Consider the following 18,387-nt stretch of genomic DNA (forward strand, 5'->3'; position numbering starts at 1 on the left):
TGCCTGGTACTGTACGGGGTTACAGTACAATAATGACTTCAGTAATCACATTGCAGTTGCGATTTCCAGTACAGGGAGTTGGAGTTGTCTTGTTGCTGAGGAAGAATGGGACTAAATAAGCAAAAACAATACTGTAGCTTAATGGCAGGTGGATCCAAACATACAGTATCTGGTCTTAGGGCTGTGTTTCATTAGTGTTTCAACCTTCCCCTCGTTCACTTCCCCTAAGCACTTGCCCTCGGGGGAATCCCCGCCGCTATCTTAATTGTCGTTCCATTTTCCGAAAAACTGAAGTGAACTTGGTGAGATTGACCCTCGGAGGACTGAGGGAGCGAGTGAACAATGATGGTCACTCCAGAGGTGGATATCACCCACAATGCATTGCAGTTATGCATTTGGTGCAAGAAAATGCATCCATGGTTAGGTTGCAGTCATGTACAATTGCTAAAACTCCTGTTGCTGACCACCAAAGAAAGAGAATATCAATTAATTGAATAAATACATTTCGACTTTTTTGTTTCCTCATTGATAGCTTGATATGTTACTGACATCTGTAAATGCATGGAAGGAATTCAGTTTTTGCAAAATATAGCCTAAGCAATAATATTATTGATCATGATACAGATCACAAACTTTCTAAATCAGAAACTCATGCAGCTGATTACCAAGCCTCATTGAAATGAGTCTGCAGGTATTTAAAAAAGCAGTATTACTTTTTATAAATAATATTTGTGTAGCGCCATTAATACAAGAAATACTTTACAATAAGGAAATTGCATGACATAAGCAGACATAAAATAAACATAAAAACGGGGATAGAATGCGATAATTAATAGAAAATAAGATTGAAAATAAAAACACACTTGAAGCAGTAGCGCTAAGCCTACAACTGACGGTCGAGCCGTATAGTTTGGGCTAGAAGTGAACAAGGGCAGGTGCGTTCCATTTCAATCAAGCTCATAGAACATTATTACCTCATTAATAGGTGTCCTATATCACTTTTTAATTGACACCCTGCAGCCAATCAGATTCAAATATTCACCCAGACAATGGCATAAGGTCTTATATTATCAATTAACTTTTTGTTAGTTTACTGTCGATCATGGCTTTCCCTTGTTTTAGCAGATGACAGTTGGTATGCAACGCTTCTAATTCTCTAGAAGTTGGGCCTTATTGCCTCCGGGGGTCATGGGAGAGGAAGTGTTTTCAAAGCATGAGGTGAGTTCAGTATTTACATTAGGATAGGCGTTTATATGGCCTTTGCTGCGTCCAGCCCCCCTCGCAAGGTTTTTTGGCTGTGAAAGTTACTGCAGGTGGAGCGACGTTCACTGACCTCTGTGCAAGTCAAACGATCCATTAAAGCAACAGTGACATTAATCGGTGTCAAGGTGACAAATGGATGCAAGAATGCACACATTCAGAGCACAATAACCTCTTTAGTTGCTCTCTCTCTCTCTCTCTCTCTCTCTCTCTCTCTCTCTCTCTCTCTCCCTCTCTTTCTCTTTTTCTTTCTCTCTTTCTTTTAATTTTTTTTATGACCTCACTTTTAACACTTTAAAATGCAGGTACATTGATCACAACTGACTCGGTTGTCCTGGAATTGAACAGTATATCCTTAATGACACCACCTGTCGAATCTGTATAATGTCCATGCAGACACAGAAGAGCTTAAAAAGTTGGGGAAATAATTCCTTTCATCACCTCAGATTCCCGCTGAGATTACTGTGGTTAAATTGCATGGTAATGGCATGCCTATCATACACAGAGAATTCATTAACACAATAAAAAAGCGGATGGTGTGTTTGACTTGGCAAATTGAACAGAGATTTATAATGCAGCAGGTTCGCTCCAAACGGAATTGGGTATCATCTCTCCAGCAGTGTTTATGTAGGCCGACTTTAAATATTTGAGGAGCACATGTGGGGATGAATGGTGGCACAGGATTTCATCATAAAGCTGTGAAGGGCAAGCCGGCAGGGGGTCATTTTAACAGTAGTGTCAACATCATGAGATCCCACCTCTGTCGACTCAGCAAACAGTATATCGCAGACGCTTTGAAAGGCGGTGACGGCCGCTTTCTGGAAAAGCCCGGTGGTTTTCTCAGAACACCTTTGATGGTGCCAACAGGCTTTGGACATCTTCCCTCATTGAGTCTAAGTAGTATTGCCAAAATAACCATGAGAGGAAAAATAACCGTGAGATACAAGAGAGTAGAATTGAGGACTGATGCAACAAAAATGCTCATTGGACAATGGTGACAAAACTGCTGTTGACACTGTCCAAAGAGCTAAACAGCTGCTGCTCCATTCACTGAGGTAGTTCATTTTGCCATGTCGTTCCTGTGTCTACAGCGACATTGCGTAATGTCGCTGTAGACACAGGAACAAATGAAGCTATTCTTCAACATCTTTTCCATTTGCCTTGACCTGTCAGAGGGCAAGAAGAATTGTATTGGTTTTGCAGATGTGATGGAGAATAGTAGATGATGCATCTCATGATTGCTTTCTCATTCTTTTTGGTTTATATCACATTATTTCCCTTCTGCCCCAACAGTATCCCATCTTTCCTTAAATTTACCACTACCCATGCAGCTCACAGGTCCTGACTGCAACAAGTGTCTGTGGAAGTTTCCATGCTCCCACTCACTCAGTCGCTGGAGCAAGAGCCACATGAAGTGGGCTTAGCTGTCAGCTACTGCTGCGTGGGTTTCTGTTTACCCAGCCTGCCTGTCTGTGGACATCCAACACGGCTCACACATCATCACCCCACCGTCCACCTGCCTCGCTCACTTAAAACAAAGAGTGTCTATCCAGCAATAAATCCCTCCTTATAAAGAGTGATTATTATTGATAATTATTACTTGTCCAAATCATTTCCACTTCAGTTTTGTCCTCGACTCCCCCCCCTTTCGCTTGCATCACCAGCATATTTCCATCCATCACTCTCAGCCACCCATACCACGCTCTACCGCAAGCCTCCATCCTTCACTCTTTCCACTTTCTGTTTGTCTGTCTGTGGGCATGCACGTCTGCTGGGGGTTTCCATGCTACTCTCGCTTTCCAAAAACACCTGCACTATCCCACCCATCCCCTCTGACGTAGACACTCCCTACTGGGAAAAGCAAAAGAGAAGAACTGTTTTCGGATAAAGGCAGTTAAAGGGAGAATGAAATAAAGGGAGTGTGTGATGCCTTGAGATTCAATTGATTTTGTTTATTTGAATGGCAGCAAAGAGAGTGCATACAACTTTCAGTTAGTGGTCTGACCTGACGCCAGTCCCCATCTCTAATGTACACCGGGGGGGTTAAAGACGCTCTAAATGGGAATACAAATAATCCACCAGTTGGACTGGATTACAGTACAACAGAAGCCTTGGTGCAGAGATGAGTCAACTCTAATGCCACATCATCAAAGATGTCAGCCACAGTTTGGTTTCTCATCATTCACGCAGTAGCATATATTGGCTGCACCTTTGCCACTGCTTGTGCAGATGGACAACTGTGTGGGGGTTCTGTTGAAGCTTCTGTGCATGTACCTGGAAGCTGCCAAACTCCACGTCAGAACCCCAGCCCATTCTTCACCTAATGCAGCCCCCATTCATAATAAGGTGGTGTTAAGACGATTAAAGGCATCAGTGTGCTTCAAACAAAGTGCTTGCTGGAAATGAGGGGGCTGTGATCGATCATTTTTGTAACTTTCAGACAACTTAGTGACAATCTGACAACACTACCACTTCACACAGCGATTGGTGTGCAGAGGAGTTAAGGTTCAGAGATTGAGAAATCTAAAGCTCTTTTTTTTCATTCTTCCAGCGCAAAACTATGGAGGAGAACTTTGAGGAGAAACTGTCTTAAAGTGTGCAGTCATCTCCATTTTTACATTTCCTCCTTCTTGCCCATCTCTATGAGAGTGTGGCTGTTGAGAACAGGTGTAAACACTTTGTATAGCTACATCATTTGAAGCATACTGAACCCTTAAACCTCCCTAATCAAGTCTCAGGTTTTTTCATTTTAAAAACCCCAGAAGACACTTAGATTTTATTATTTCTTAACTTGAAAACTGTCAACTTCTCACTAGGCCCAATCATAGTTAATAACATTTTACAGTTAACTAATACAGCTTGAAAAGCTTAAAATGTGAAGGCTTTCCTGTGGTTGCCTTCATTTTCTTGCAGTAGTTCTAGCTACATTTTCAGTCTCACCACCTACAGGGAAAACAAAGCTATTGAAATCAAAGTCATTTTAGTAATCTGGCTCCAAAAATACTGCACAGAGGTGTTTTCCAAGTCCCTAAATTATCTTCATTCTGCATATTGCCATTTGGGGACATCACATTAAACCTTTTTTGGCAGGTACATTAATATGATTGATAGTTTAGGTGCAATGAGGAAAGTGACATGTTTCTCCACTGTGTCTGTGGGTCTGTGATCCACAAATTAACAAAAGCCAAGGAAGTGAGAATTTATTATAAATATTGGAAACGTGTCCTTAAAACGTCTTTGTTAATTTATCAAGTTACCTGTCAGCAGCTCCTATAAACACTTGATTCACTATTTAGAGCAATTCAAATATTTTGTTGTATGTGTCTGGGTAAGGTGTTTAGGACTGTTAAATGATACAGTATTATTACATGACATTGACTCTGTAACAAAGGAAAAAAATCACCATTGTTTTGCTGCATGAGAGAGGAGAACTCGCTGAACAATTGTTGTGAACCACCTGTTGGATTTAAACAACAGAATAGCGAGATGTCAGAACTAATAAATATTACGTAACCATGTCCAGCTCCAACAAGAGGTTTATATTGTCAGCTGGATGAATCAGCTTTGGCTGCAACTGCAGTTCTAATATGTAGCAGTTCACACAAAAATATAAAAAAAATTCTCCAAGTGACGGTGCGGCTGAAATGACATGCACATCACCCTACATGTTGTAAAGAGTAGTAGGTTTAAAAAAACAAAAAACATACTAGTACTTTTAAACACAGAGGCTTAGGGTGTACGCCCCTCTCCCTGTGAATTATGGGATGAATGGTATTCTGCCTATAATTCAGAGGTGAGTGTTGTTTGAGCAAACACTGCCCCCTAGTGGCCACATCTGTACTTCTTTATATTCATCAGAAAAATGCATTTTCCGAGCTTTCATTTGATGGCAGTAGCAGAATTAGGTTTAATTTCCTATTTAAAATGATACATTGTGTAATGTCAATGATAACTATTAATCTCGATAATTGCTTAACACACAGCTATTATGTCTTGTAATAAACTTAATATGTCTTTTAGTAGGTTGAATGATCTGTAGATATATGTAAGCTGGTACTATTTCCAAAGGCATGGATAAGTCTAATTTAGTTTTAGGCACAAAAACATAATGACATTTCTATTGCATTTTCTGAAATGCAATAGAAATCTTTTAGAATTTTTTACTTTATGACTTTGAACCTTATCCCTTAAAATGACACCTATGTGACATAATCCTGTAGCAAAAAATGATGTCATTTTGGTTGCCATTTGCAGGGGTATGATTTTCCAAAACTGTTGCTTTGACAGCTTGACTCACATGTGGCTTTAACACATATGAGGCATTTCTTTGACAGCTACACTAGCCAGCCCTCTGGACACTGAAAACAAAGGCCACACTTTGTTGAAAGGTCTAGCATGTGTGTTGTGTGAGGCTGAGCTCGAATGAGAAGGAGTTTAAATCGAAGCTGAGCGTATGTTCAATGTCAGTGTTGGCTTGGTGGTTCTGACTGGCCAAATAAATGACAGAGAATTAAAGATGTTGATTTACATCCAGACCCTGGGGAAGGTGATGAATAGTCTTTAGAGGTTTCCATGTGAAATCCTAAGCATTTACAACTTTTATGATATATGATGTTAAATTATGCCGAGTTGTGAATTTGTAATGCCATTCTCAATTATATTTGATTGACAGGAAACCCTGCAGATTGTTTGGAAGCAGTTTAATTTCACACAGATGTTGAATATAACTGTCTAAAGAAGATATAAATGAGATTTGAAAAGCATCCATTCCGCTATTGTTACATAAAGAATATTTCAAACAATTATCCAGCAGTCATATGGTAAAACATGAGTGCATGTGTGATAACAGGAAGTTCCTACAGAGCCTTTGTTAACTGTAGACGCATGTTTCGATGGGCTGATCAGTTTGTTAAATGTTGGCAGACTTGGTCACAGAAAGCAGCAGTGGACTTCTAGTGCAGTATTTTAAATTTCTAACATGCAAATATGGACGACAATAAAATAATAAATGACAAAGCACATATTAGGCTCTTAATAGTGATTTAGGTTCACATGAAGATGTCTGACCATGCATTTACTATAAATCAGGTATGCCTTATGCTAGTACTGACACATTACAGTACAGTATGATAATCCACTTGTACGGTATATTTGTGTCAAAAGACCACGTTTTTGGACATGTATTTTAATTTTTTTTAAGAGGAATGGTACATTCATGTGCTATTTTTTTAAATATATGTTTTATATATTTTATTACTAATATATTTGCTCTCTTTCATACTTTTTTCTTCAACTGTTGCACAACAATTTCCCTTGGGATAAATCGAGTTCTATCTCATCTTTTTTTTTATTATATGGACCGTAAAACCATATGGACCATCAGGCAATTTTCATTTTTTTCATCTTTTGACATCTAATACCTGCCATTCCTACCTGCTTCCATAGCATAGCTTGTGAATACAATGCTGTTTGGAAGCTGACTCTTAATATGTAGAGCTACAAAGCCACACAAGGTATGTGATTTATAAGAAATGGCAAAAACATGTAAAACTACAAGTGTGATCCTCTGGCTTGTAATGCAGCAGTCACGTATTGAGGATAACTAAAAGTGCATTTTGTGCAACCAGCAGCACAGAAAACAAGACAATTAAGGTTTGTTTCACTAACATAGTATTAATGTCTGCCAAATGATCAAATCCCTCTATGTACTTTAACTTTACACATTTTAAATTATGATGTAGGCGACAGTTCTGCGTTTATCTACCTCCCAATCCCTAAGCAACTCAAACATTTTTTGGCTCCCTTAGATGACGACAGTCAGCCTCCTCTTCATGTAAAGAAAAGCAAAGTATGTAGCTCCTCCTAGAATGCCTATCAACAGAGTGGTGCCAAGAATAACCGGTGCATTCTTCTTGGCCACGCGAAACGCCACAGGAAGGACAGCGGAGATCAGGATGTTGTTGACATGACCCAGAACTCTCCTAAAGGCCGGGCGCTCCACCACACGCTCGTAGTATGTCTCTAGGTTCACACGGTTACCGTTGCCCCAGAAGCGGCGGGAGAGGCCGAGGAACTTGAGGCGGTGTAAGGTGACTGCCAGAGAGACGTCGGCCATGCTGAAGAAATCCCCACACAGCCAGGACTGACTGCCTTCTTCTACAAGTGAAGAGAAGACAAGGAGTAAGTAAAAGCAACTGATAACATGACATCTAAAATGCTACTGCCGCATTGCAAAAGCCACCACTGGCACGTATGTTAACATTATTACAGTCATAAAAATTTGATTGTGTCTTTTATTGTGTGTTTGTGAAGTGGTTGCTAAGTAACAAGCTTTTGTGGTTGTGTACCTGGTGTTTCTTCCACCCTCCTCTGTAGCTCTGTCTCGACCTGGTCCATCACACTCTCCAGTTCATCCAGAAGCTTCTTCAGGTACTTCATGTTGTCATGGTCATACAACTTGGACTGCAGAACCATTTTAATATAGAAAGGCATTAGTGCACATTTACCGTTACATTGTAGATAGAAAACAATGCAAAATAAGGGTTTAAAATGTTCAGGCTGGCTGCCAAACTGCCCAACACATAGAAAGGTTATTGTGCTTTTATTTTATGCCTTTTTAGGCCAATCATTTTGACAATCATTGCCCTAAAACCTACATTATTCACAAAAAATGCTGCATCTGCATCTACAAACAAAATGTGGTCTTTCAGCTGTGGTTTGTTCAAGAAAATAAACGTTATTTTGGTTATTTACATGTGTCGGTTAGTCCATCTACTATTAATAGTATTGAAAGCAATATAATACATGAATTTACAATTTAGCCTACATTTAAATGCGTGATTTAAGGGTAGCTTAGCAACACCATTAGAGTCAAAAGCTGAGTTGGCAGTTACAGCTACTTTGCTTAGCTATAGCTTTAGCGGGAGTTTAGTTTGGTTTCGGTTTTTCATCATGAGTAGATTTAGCTACTGTCTCATTTAGTTTTTAGGAATAACAAACTGAATTGTCAAGATGTTGACTATCAAAATGGATAATTTTCTATTACAGATAACAGCATATCTGGAGGAAAATAAGTAAGTAATTTTGTATTTTTGCTTTTGCTAAGGCTAGCAGAGGTTAATGCATGTCAAATTTTCTTCCTAGGATGGCGAAGGCATGATGAAGGCATGACCTGCCCTACTCTCCCTCTGATTGGCTAGCACTGGGAAAAAAAATACTCGTCTTCTGTATCTGACTGGCTGGCTAGTTTATGCTCTTGCATTAGCTATCTGTTAGCTGATTCCATCCTCATTTGATTTAGACCTATTTTATACAGTCTGTATAATATAGTTACTGTATATAGTTTTGGCTCTGTAGGGCAGAATGGTTCTTGGAGGGTACAAGTGTCAAGGTCCAGTCAGTGTAAATCACAAAAAAACAGCAGTTTTGCTTACTTGGCACTCTTCTAACTTGAATAACTTACTTTCAAGCGCCTCTGTTTTGCTATATAGGCATCTTTAAGCTCTGGGTTCTGCTCTGCCAGTTTCTTTAGCTCAGACTGTGTGTTTCCGATCTGTGCTGTCACACAAAAACACAGCATCATGTTAGAGACAATGAATTATACTGCGATTTCCATTAGTACAAAACTTTTGATGTGGAAATGAATAATTTCTTATTAAAAGGTCTACTATGATAATATCAGATTGTTTCACTGTGTCTCTGTGCTATATCCACTTTATCAGGTAATGTTACACATTTCCTGTCATCATGCCACACCTGCCTCTCTTAAACCGACAGTTTCACATTACCGGAAATATAAAGCATACAGACAAGAAGGAAAATAGAAAAATGTAAAATTTGAGTAGGTTGAGCTGTATGAGTGTATATACTGTATGGCTGTTCTATTGGCAACAACAAGGGATCTTATCTAGTCCTTGGTGAATTTGGCAAAGTGGAAGGGAACACTGTTATGTGTTTGTGCACAAATAATGTAGGGACAAAGCTGTATAAAACTACCCAAGTGCATCTCAGTGTGTCTTACTTCGTATACATGTGGCAGCATACGCTGGTATGTGGGAGTCCACTGTGATCTCAGGATGGAGGATGCAGCCATGGGTGTAGGCATCCATCTGTAGTGAGTCCAGCAGCTCTCTGTAGTGCTGCACTCTGTGATAGTATGTACTGCCCTCTTCGGGGATCAGCTTGGGAGTGCCCTCTAGAGACAAACCAGCCACGAAAAGAAAGGAGCAATGGTGTAAGGGCTCACTTTTTTCCTTAAAACTTTTCTCAGAAGGGAATCAAAGTGGTGTTGAACACCGTAAGCTTGCCTGGAGGAGAATACACAAGGTTAAGAAAAATAATGTAATTTTGATGTTTAATTATGTAACAGTAGGTATTTTTAATTAGCTTAAATAATGCCATGCTTACCAGATTCCCTCTCCTTTAAAGGTGACTAGATGAGACTCTCAGAACAAAGCTATTATGGATCAGTGCAAACCAAAGGAAAATGAAAAATAAAAAATAAAGTTTGGATGAATGATTGAAAAATCAACAAATGCACAATATGAAATGTATGACAAAATAAAACAAAAACAGTATTTAATTTCAAATCAAAGATTCAACAAAAAAAGCGGAAAAGAGGAAAACTATGTAAGAAAACAAGTAGGAAACTCAGTTGAATGGAGCCCACCTTGAACCTCTTCAGCCCTTCTATAGTGTATTAAAACAATTACCACAGAGTCTTTATTCAGTCTCACCATTAAAACTCTGCTCCAGGTAGTCCATGATCTGTGTTGGGTCACAGATAATGTTTTCATTGTGGATTAGTACTGGCACCTCACCAGTGGGGTTCAGATGCATGAACCAGGGCTCGTTGTGTTCACTGAGCGGTAGGCTCACATCATACTCCTCACAGTGCAAACCTTTCTCTGCTATGGCCAGACGCACCTGCGAAACAACAAGTAGTTCTTATATCTGTGAAACTATAAATAGTTTCATCTGTTTTTGTCTCCTGATCAAAAACAAACAGCCAAAAGGAAATGTAGTCCCATTGAATCTCACCACGATAAAAAAAAAACATTCCAACCACATTGCCAGCTTAATTAATTTACATTTTAACAGATTTTAACAATTCAATAAATTTAAAAACAAACACAGCTATCACTGTGACAGCCCAACAGCCCCATTCAAAATATATATCAAATAAAGTGCATACATGTAGTGTTTTACAAGATCTCTTGTTGTTTTAATGTACTTTTTAGAATCATTTTTAAAGACTAAGAATGATGCTGATTAAAGTACTTAGATTTCTGAATGTGTTTTTCCTAGAAGTTAAATTAAATGAAAAAAAATATAGTAGGCTACGCATTTAAAAGAAGAATAATTAGTATAACCAAACAGCACATGTTCATAAGAACGGGAAACATTTTGGAGGGATAATATAGATGAATGATCCTAAATGACACTTTTAATTTCCAGATTTTCCAGAATATTTTTTTTGCAATAAAGTATTGTACTGAATACTGTATGGTTCTTCTTTGAGGAGAGACAGATTTGACCAACAGAAGTAATGGCAGTGTCCACATGGTAACTAGGATGTCTAAATATCTACTGTCTTCCTGAAAAACATTATAACACCAGAAAGATTTGACTAGAGATCTAGTCAAACCTCTGGCGAGGAGCTGTCCACTGAACTGTGGTGCTGAAACGTAAAGACGCTCACCTTCTGAGAATTGAAAGACTGCGTCCAGTGATAAAGCGTTAATTTAGATTCGCTTTGTTTTGCGACTGTATCACATTCCTGGTGCACATCTTGTTCTGGATCCTTCTCTATAAAAGCTGTTTTCTCATCTTGGAATTCAGGGCTGTTTTCGGACGCCATTTTATCTGTTGGTAGGCTATGTTAGGGGACAAGTGAGGGCAGCACACCATATCACAGTCAACAAAATGCACCGCCTACTGGCCCGGAGAGGTATATTAATCCGCTTCTTCATTTTGATAGAATTGCGAACAAACTGTTAACTGTAAATGTAAACTTATTTTGCGATAGTCTACTCATATTATCTGTTAGTTTCAGAATTTTTTCTTCATCTTCATCTTCTCGTTGTCGATGTTGTTGTTGCAAATAGTTCCAGTAGTAGCAATAAGCTACAGTAAACTATTGTTTCATATGCCTAGATGCATTATTACCAATCAATACAAGGTTTTAAACATAAGTATGTCTAAACATTCACAATGTAAGAAATAAAGACTACAAGATTTAGACTTGACTACACTTTTCACAACCAGCTCAACACTACTCTCTGCTACTCTCTCATACCATTCCAGCTATGCAATACGTGCATTTGGACAGCCGAGGTCGCTGTTATCTATTCATTCAATGTGTAAGCTACTGCTGGTACACAAGCTGTTTTTGGTCAGTCCTGGTGTAGGCCTGGTGCAAAAAGTGGTAATATTAAAGGCCATTGGTGTCACGTAAGGTGATACTTAGGCTATATTTCCTTAATTGTATGTATATTTTAGAGAAGGAATGGCCTACCTGATTCATGGACTAAATTATGTCACTGACTAATGTGGTGACTAAAATGTTGTCACCACAAAATGCACCCACTCACTTTTAGCTCTCATAGCGGTAATAAGACACTATGAAAAAAAGAGATAAATAAAGCATACAATCAACCAGTAATGTAGCTATTATACAAATCATCTCTAAAACTTAATAGAGCTGTAATATATAGCTACAGTATATATAATTTCTTAGTATACACACACATATAGCCTATATTATCGCCTCACAAAATAGGCCATATACATATTATTGTGTAACTATGGCGATAAGAGAAACAAAGTATAATCATAAACTCGCTATTGATAATCACAGACAAATACTACAAGTCTGTGGGTATTATGGGAAATTGTAAAGTGGGACTTCAGACCTGTGTTAAGTGAGGCGCGTCTTTCAGCGGGGTTTGGCAAAGAGGTGCCTTATTCTGGGAGGGGGGGGGGGTTAGGGGCTAGGCGTCCAGGCGCTTCACCGATGGAGAGAGGAGAGTGGGAGGTCCCTGTGGCGTGACGTTGCGATTGGCCCAGTGTCTTTCCTCAGCAAGAACTCGACGCCTCTCTCTCTCCCTCTGTGATCAGTGGGTGAGAGGGGGGAGACGAGGAACACACAACGGAGAACCCGGCGTGCGCCTCCGGTAAATGACGCCCACCATTCATACATTTACACTTTCCGTTACGCATACCTTTTGTATTGCATGTCAGTGTCTGGAAGTACCAGTCTACTATCCTCAACCTGCTATTTTTTGTTCCTCTAGTCATCATCTTGTTAGCTCATCCTTTCATTACACCACCGGTCCTGGATCCCCCAACCACGGTCCTGGAGACGCCTGAGTCTGCAGCAGCGCACGATCTGCTTTATTTCCAGCCTATATCTGAATGACGGGCGGAAGGTTTGACTTCGACGACGGTGGCACTTACTGCGGGGGGTGGGAGGATGGCAAAGCCCACGGACACGGCATCTGCACCGGACCCAAGGGCCAGGGCGAGTACGCCGGGTCCTGGTCGCACGGCTTTGAGATAGTAGGAGTGTACACCTGGCCCAGCGGGAATACCTACAAGGGCTACTGGTCCCAGGGGAAGCGGCATGGGCTCGGTGTGGAGAATAAAGGGAAGTGGATGTACCGCGGAGAGTGGAGTCACGGTTTTAAGGGTCGGTACGGTATCCGGCAAAGCCACAACACACCTGCTAGATACGACGGTACCTGGAGCAACGGGCTGCAGGATGGATATGGGATCGAAACCTATGGCGATGGCGGTGAGAAACCCTGTCTTATAAATATGGCCCAATGTTTGTTTAACCTGCGTTTCGTTTAACGGCTGACTACTGATGTTGTGTGTGTGTGTGTGTGTGTGTGTGTGTGTGTGTGTGTGTGTGTGTGTGTGTGTGTGTGTGTGTGTGTGTGTGTGATGATGCTCAGACTCAAACTGAGGGAGGCTAATGGAAATACATCAGCGCATGAATCTCCATCTGATATGATCTGAGTTAAAGCTGATATTGCGCACTGCGCACCGTGGTCAAGCGCATCATCATTTACCCCCCCCCCCCCAAAAAAAAACAAACTATGATTTATCACCCTTGTAATGTTTACTTGCTGAATACAGTTTAAGATAATGATTCCTCTCTTATTCCAATGCACATCTCATTTGGCAACTACCGGTTGCTCCTCATATGACAGTGGGAGGAGAGTGACTCCTGTTGCCAGCTCAGTGGCACCATGCCCCGGCTTGAAGGAGTTTGGAAATCAGAGCAAATCAGTCTGTTTGGAGCCAATTATAGCCAGACAGTCACCTACTCCTCTATCGTTTTCACAGTTAACTGCAATAACACACATCTTAAAGTGTTTCCTCTGAAAATGAACTTAATTTTTTTTAGAAAGTGTTACTTTTAAGTTAAGTTAAGCCAGTCTGCAAGTGTGTTTGAAAACTACAGTGAAAATGTTTTTACACATTGGATGCATTTTCTCATTTCTATAAAATTTCCCACATTGCTGAAAATACACAAATATATCCATGCATTCACCCAAGTCATACACAGGACACACTCTTGGACTTTGGCTGAAAGTGATAGGTCAGTGTGAGCCTCTCTCAGAGCTTTGATCTGACTAATCAGTTCACAGATTGTCTAGAAACCTGTATGATCAGGAAGGAAAAATCCTGATAGGCCTACAAACACAAGTGCTTTTTACAGGCGTTACTTTCTGGTTATAAAACATCCAAGTCATTGGGTGATTTGTGAGCATCATCTCCACTAAAGGAAGCCTTATGGTGCAGAATAAATGCCTCACATATGATGGATACAGAGGGCAGGGCTTGGGAAACCAACTGATCCTAGAGGATCTACAGAACATCTGGCTGTCTGACCCTGCTACATCCTGATAACTTGATCTGCAGGGTCACTCATTTGAACTGCAGCGCAGAGCCAGCCTGTTAATCTCACACTGTTTATCCATCTAAATTCCTGCCCGGGCTGGTATATCATTTTCTGTTAGAATCTGACCATTATGGCTTATTTATTTGTATTTGTCAATGAGAATCGAGTGCTAGCTTTACATGACTTTCTTATTAGGATCCAAAATGTAATATGATGCCCTGAAGAAGCTACAGTAGGACAGCACATGCTCATTGGGCTCAGCAGCACAAATCGGGATTAATGAAGTATTCCTCTCATTATGTGACTCATATCAATTCCCTGTCGTCAGAGACAAACGGAAGGTGGTGAATGTGCCTACTGTCAGTGGGGGAGTTATTGGCCGCCTGAAAATAGGCTCCTGGCTGAGTGATTCACATTCATCCCAAATGATCCTCAGTATCAGTACCTTAATCAAATCTCTAAGATTGAGTTAGTTATGCTTACAGTCCCAGATCTGAGGGGAAGAGAGAGAAACATTTCATTAGCTGACATACTCTGCACCCCATACAGCAAGGCTCCTCTGCGCTTCCATATACAATGCTGTTTCAAGAATTTAGTGCTGATATACAGAATATCTGGCCAGCAAAATGCAGAGGAAACATATAAACCTTCTTGTAACTGTGACCCCAAGTACCAAAAATAAATCCAAAATCACGGTAACTGTGAAGTAAATGTTACCCTGGTATTACTTAAAAGAATTCTCAAAATAGGTTGAGCTTTCCAGACAAACATAATCTGCTGTTATCATCAGTGTTGGTGCAAACACTCCCCTTAAGGACTCATCTAGAGGAGCACTTTAAATTGTTTTCTCAAATAGTTTATAGAAATGCTGCACATATTTCCTGAGCTTGTACCATATTTCAATTGCTTCAGATAAAAGGCAGCCCCTTTTTTGGAAGTGGGCCTGATGAGACAAACAGACTGTACACACACAAGCAAACTCACAGAAGCAGCTTTGCTTGTTAAAATCATTGTGAGACAACTTCTGATTGTGCTTTGTTATACCAGCTGATGCTCTTCTTGGAATTGATGGGTAATTGAGAGAGTTTCTCACAGAGTAAGGCCTAATTTAATTTGCCAAAATAGTAAACATTCTGAGCATGTAAAAAATAAAAAAATACTTTAGCTTCTACTAAATTCTTCTTTCCTGTACTTACCTGGCAAATACTGTATTTCCAATCAAAGTCTGTAAAATGGAGTAACACTAAATTATGTTCAAAGTGCCATGCCATTTTTGCATTTGTATCTGAAGGAAACACTCGTATGGCTTTTTCAATATTGTGTTGCATTGTTTCATCCTATTCAGCAGTGGTTCCCAACATGGGGGGTCAGAACCCTCCATAAGGGGGTTAGAAGATGAACCTGAGGTTGCCTCAAGATGATTAACGTTTGGAAACCACTAGGATCTGATGTATACAGTAGTTGTGACTAATCTGATTCACTGACCCATGTCTGCTGGTTCCTCAGGTACCTATCAGGGCCAGTGGATGGGTGGGATGCGACATGGCTACGGCGTGCGTCAGAGTGTTCCCTATGGCATGGCCACCGTTATCCGCTCTCCTCTCCGCACATCTCTGGCCTCACTGCGCTCTGAGCAGAGCAACGGCACAGTGCTCCAGGACCTCTCCTCCCCTGCAGACACTCCGACAGGCAGTCGTGGCGGCTTCGTCCTTAACTTCCACTCAGACAGCGAGGTTGTCACTGGCAAGAAGAAGGGCCTGTTCCGCCGGGGCTCACTCTTTGGCAGCCTCCGGCAGTTGCGCAAGTCTGACTCTCGGACCTCAATCTCCAGCAAGCGCAGCTCTGCACGCAGTGATGCTGCCATGAGCCGCATCAGCTCCAGCGATGCCAACTCTACTATATCCATCGGTGATGGCGAACTGCCAGATGAGGACCTACCTCTAGAGGACCATGTGGATGCCACCACGACCGAGACCTACATGGGCGAGTGGAAGAACGACAAGCGCAATGGATTTGGTGTTTCAGAGAGATCCAACGGGATGAAGTACGAGGGAGAATGGCTTAACAACAAGCGCCATGGTTACGGGTGCACAGTTTTCCCAGATGGCACCAAAGAAGAAGGGAAGTACAAAAATAACGTGCTGGTGCGTGGAATAAGGAAGCAGTTGATTCCTCTTAAGAACCCCAAAACCAAAGAGAAGGTGGATCGAGCTGTGGAGGCAGCACAGAGGGCTGCAGCCATCGCCAGGAGTAAAGTGGAAATAGCAGCTTCCAGGTAGTGTGTGTGTGTGTGTGTGTGTGTGTGTGTGTGTGTGTGTTCATTCATGCTTCTGTATGTGTATGTGGGTGTGTACTGTGTAAACACAAGAAAGACAGGGTGTACATCCTCAGGAGTTTATTGTAATCATTGAAGAATCAGAACAGCGGTCTGTTTGACAAATGTCTCTTGGTCCGATTGAAGGCGCAGTCTTGTGTAAGTGGAGTCCCATGACAACAGCTCCGACCTTTATGCATCATCAACAGTCAAGGCTTTTGTGTAGCTGGTGTGATCATCCCTGGAAAAGGTTCTGTTTCTATTCTCTGCTCATATCTTTCATTCCCAGGGAGAGGGGTCAGGCATCGTGTGTGTGTGTGTGTGTGTGTGTGTGTGTGTGTGTGTGTGTGTGTGTGTGTGTGTGTGTGTGTGTGTGTGTGTGTGTGTGTGTGTGTGTGTTTTGGTCTGCAAGTGTGTGAGAGAGAGATTTGTGTGCCTGTGAGTTCATGCATGTGAGCAGTATAGCCATACCCGCGCCAAGTGCGTCTCGTGTGCCCAATAACGATACCTGCTCCTCCTGCCAAGTATTGCTCTGATGTGGCATCTGTTCTTTAACAGGTGGATGAAATGTGACCTTTTCATTTAAAGCCTCCCTCCTACTGGGACACAGTTCAGCATACGCAGCATCACTTTGACATCCTCTGGTTTCATAGCATCAGGGAATCATTAGATTGAAGACTGTGAGGATGTCTACAAGCTGTGAGAAGGTCTCTATGCAATCATGGTTATTTTTTCTTGCACATGAATTTGCGAGCATGAAAACACATTAACATCCATTTATAATACACAAAGCATAGACATGTTTATTGTCTCACTCACACACACACACACACACACACACACACACACACACACACACACACACACACACTTAACACAAAGATAATGGACATCATACTCACACACAAACAATGGTAGTTCCAAAACAATCAGTCAATCAAATAATAAGAGAAATATAATGAACCATAATTTAACTTTAATCAATTAATCAGTTTTTATTCTACTGGGCACACCTTCACAAACTTCAGATATTAGCTTTTTTATATTTTATGTAATTAAGAGTTTACAGCCACCGTAGCTGTTCTGTGAGGCTGTACTTGGGCACAACAGTGTTTTGAGCTAAATGCTAACGTCAGCATGCTAATAAATGTTCACAGTGACAATGCTAACATGTGGATGTTTAGCAGGTGCAATATTTATTCTGTTCACCATTTTAGTTTAGCATGTAAGCATGTTAACATTTCCTAATTAGCACTAAACACATTTGGTATTTGGTCATAAATCAAAACACTATTGCACTACAATAAGAGTTAAGTCGAAATTATACTGACCGCTTCCACAAATGCAGGAGGGTCAGCTAGGATCGGTATGATATATAAATGTCGTCATCAGAGGATGTATGCAACGTCCACGTACCGGCATTTTTTTGTGACCACTAGGACATGTCTTGGCAGCCATTCCGCTACAAGTGGTAGCGTAGCGGTCTACTGCGCACGCAGAACACGTCTTCTAAGCGGATAATATAAACAGAGCTACTCCGTGGTGTGTGTGTGTGTGTGTGTGTGTGTGTGTGTGTGTGTGTGTGTGTGTGTGTGTGTGTGTGTGTGTGTGTGTGTGTGTGTGTGTGTGTGTGTGTGTGTGCGCGCACGCGCGCGCTTGTTTAACTATATTTGTGGGGTCCAAAAACCGGGAGTCCAGTATACTTGTGGGGTCCCGACAGCTTTGTGGGGCCAAAATGCTGGACCCCACAAGTTTAAAGGGCTGTTTGAGGGTTAAGACTTGGTTTTATGATTAGGGTTAGAATTAGGTTATGGTGAGGGTGAGGGTAAGGGTTAAGGTTAGGCATTTAGTTGTGATGGTTAAGGTTAGGGTAAGGGGCTAGGGAATGCATTATGTCAATGAC

General features: G+C 41.1%; 2 protein-coding genes across 3 annotated transcripts in view; one reads left to right on the forward strand and one right to left on the reverse strand.

The window, feature by feature from the left end:
• Nucleotides 1–5,945: 5,945 nt before the first annotated feature.
• gdap1 (ganglioside induced differentiation associated protein 1) lies at nucleotides 5,946–11,260 on the reverse strand. Its single transcript, XM_031282054.2, has 6 exons — nucleotides 10,961–11,260; nucleotides 9,996–10,185; nucleotides 9,281–9,454; nucleotides 8,723–8,817; nucleotides 7,608–7,722; nucleotides 5,946–7,416 (listed from the first exon to the last, which is right to left on the reverse strand). Exons 1-6 carry the CDS (start codon nucleotides 11,117–11,119, stop codon nucleotides 7,064–7,066), a joined length of 1,086 nt encoding a protein of 361 aa, XP_031137914.1. The 5' UTR covers nucleotides 11,120–11,260; the 3' UTR covers nucleotides 5,946–7,063.
• Nucleotides 11,261–12,311: 1,051 nt separating this feature from the next.
• jph1a (junctophilin 1a) overlaps nucleotides 12,312–18,387 on the forward strand; it is a 32,658-nt gene continuing 26,582 nt past the window's right edge. The window contains exons 1-4 of one of the 2 annotated variants that reach the window (XR_004101974.2): nucleotides 12,312–12,434; nucleotides 12,555–13,054; nucleotides 15,677–16,445; nucleotides 17,043–17,208. Coding sequence is in view for 1 of the 2 variants with exons in the window: in XM_031282053.2 (XP_031137913.1) it covers nucleotides 12,676–13,054; nucleotides 15,677–16,445 (1,148 nt within the window). In the remaining variant the exon portion in view is untranslated. The remainder of the gene's footprint in view (nucleotides 12,435–12,554; nucleotides 13,055–15,676; nucleotides 16,446–17,042; nucleotides 17,209–18,387) is intronic. The other variant, XM_031282053.2, reaches the window with a different exon arrangement.

The sequence above is a fragment of the Sander lucioperca genome, chromosome 1 (genome assembly GCF_008315115.2).
Source record: "Sander lucioperca isolate FBNREF2018 chromosome 1, SLUC_FBN_1.2, whole genome shotgun sequence".
NCBI classification, from domain to species: domain Eukaryota; kingdom Metazoa; phylum Chordata; class Actinopteri; order Perciformes; family Percidae; genus Sander; species Sander lucioperca.

Bases quoted from the DNA above. Each gene is read 5' to 3' on its own strand.
- gdap1 (XM_031282054.2), bottom strand. From the start codon at position 11,119: ATGGCGTCCGAAAACAGCCCTGAATTCCAAGATGAGAAAACAGCTTTT. The intron at 10,186-10,960 runs GTGAGCGTCTTT...GTTGTTTCGCAG, and splicing joins AGTCTTTCAATTCTCAGAAG to GTGCGTCTGGCCATAGCAGA. The intron at 8,818-9,280 runs GTAAGACACACT...TTTGTGTGACAG, and splicing joins TGCTGCCACATGTATACGAA to CACAGATCGGAAACACACAG.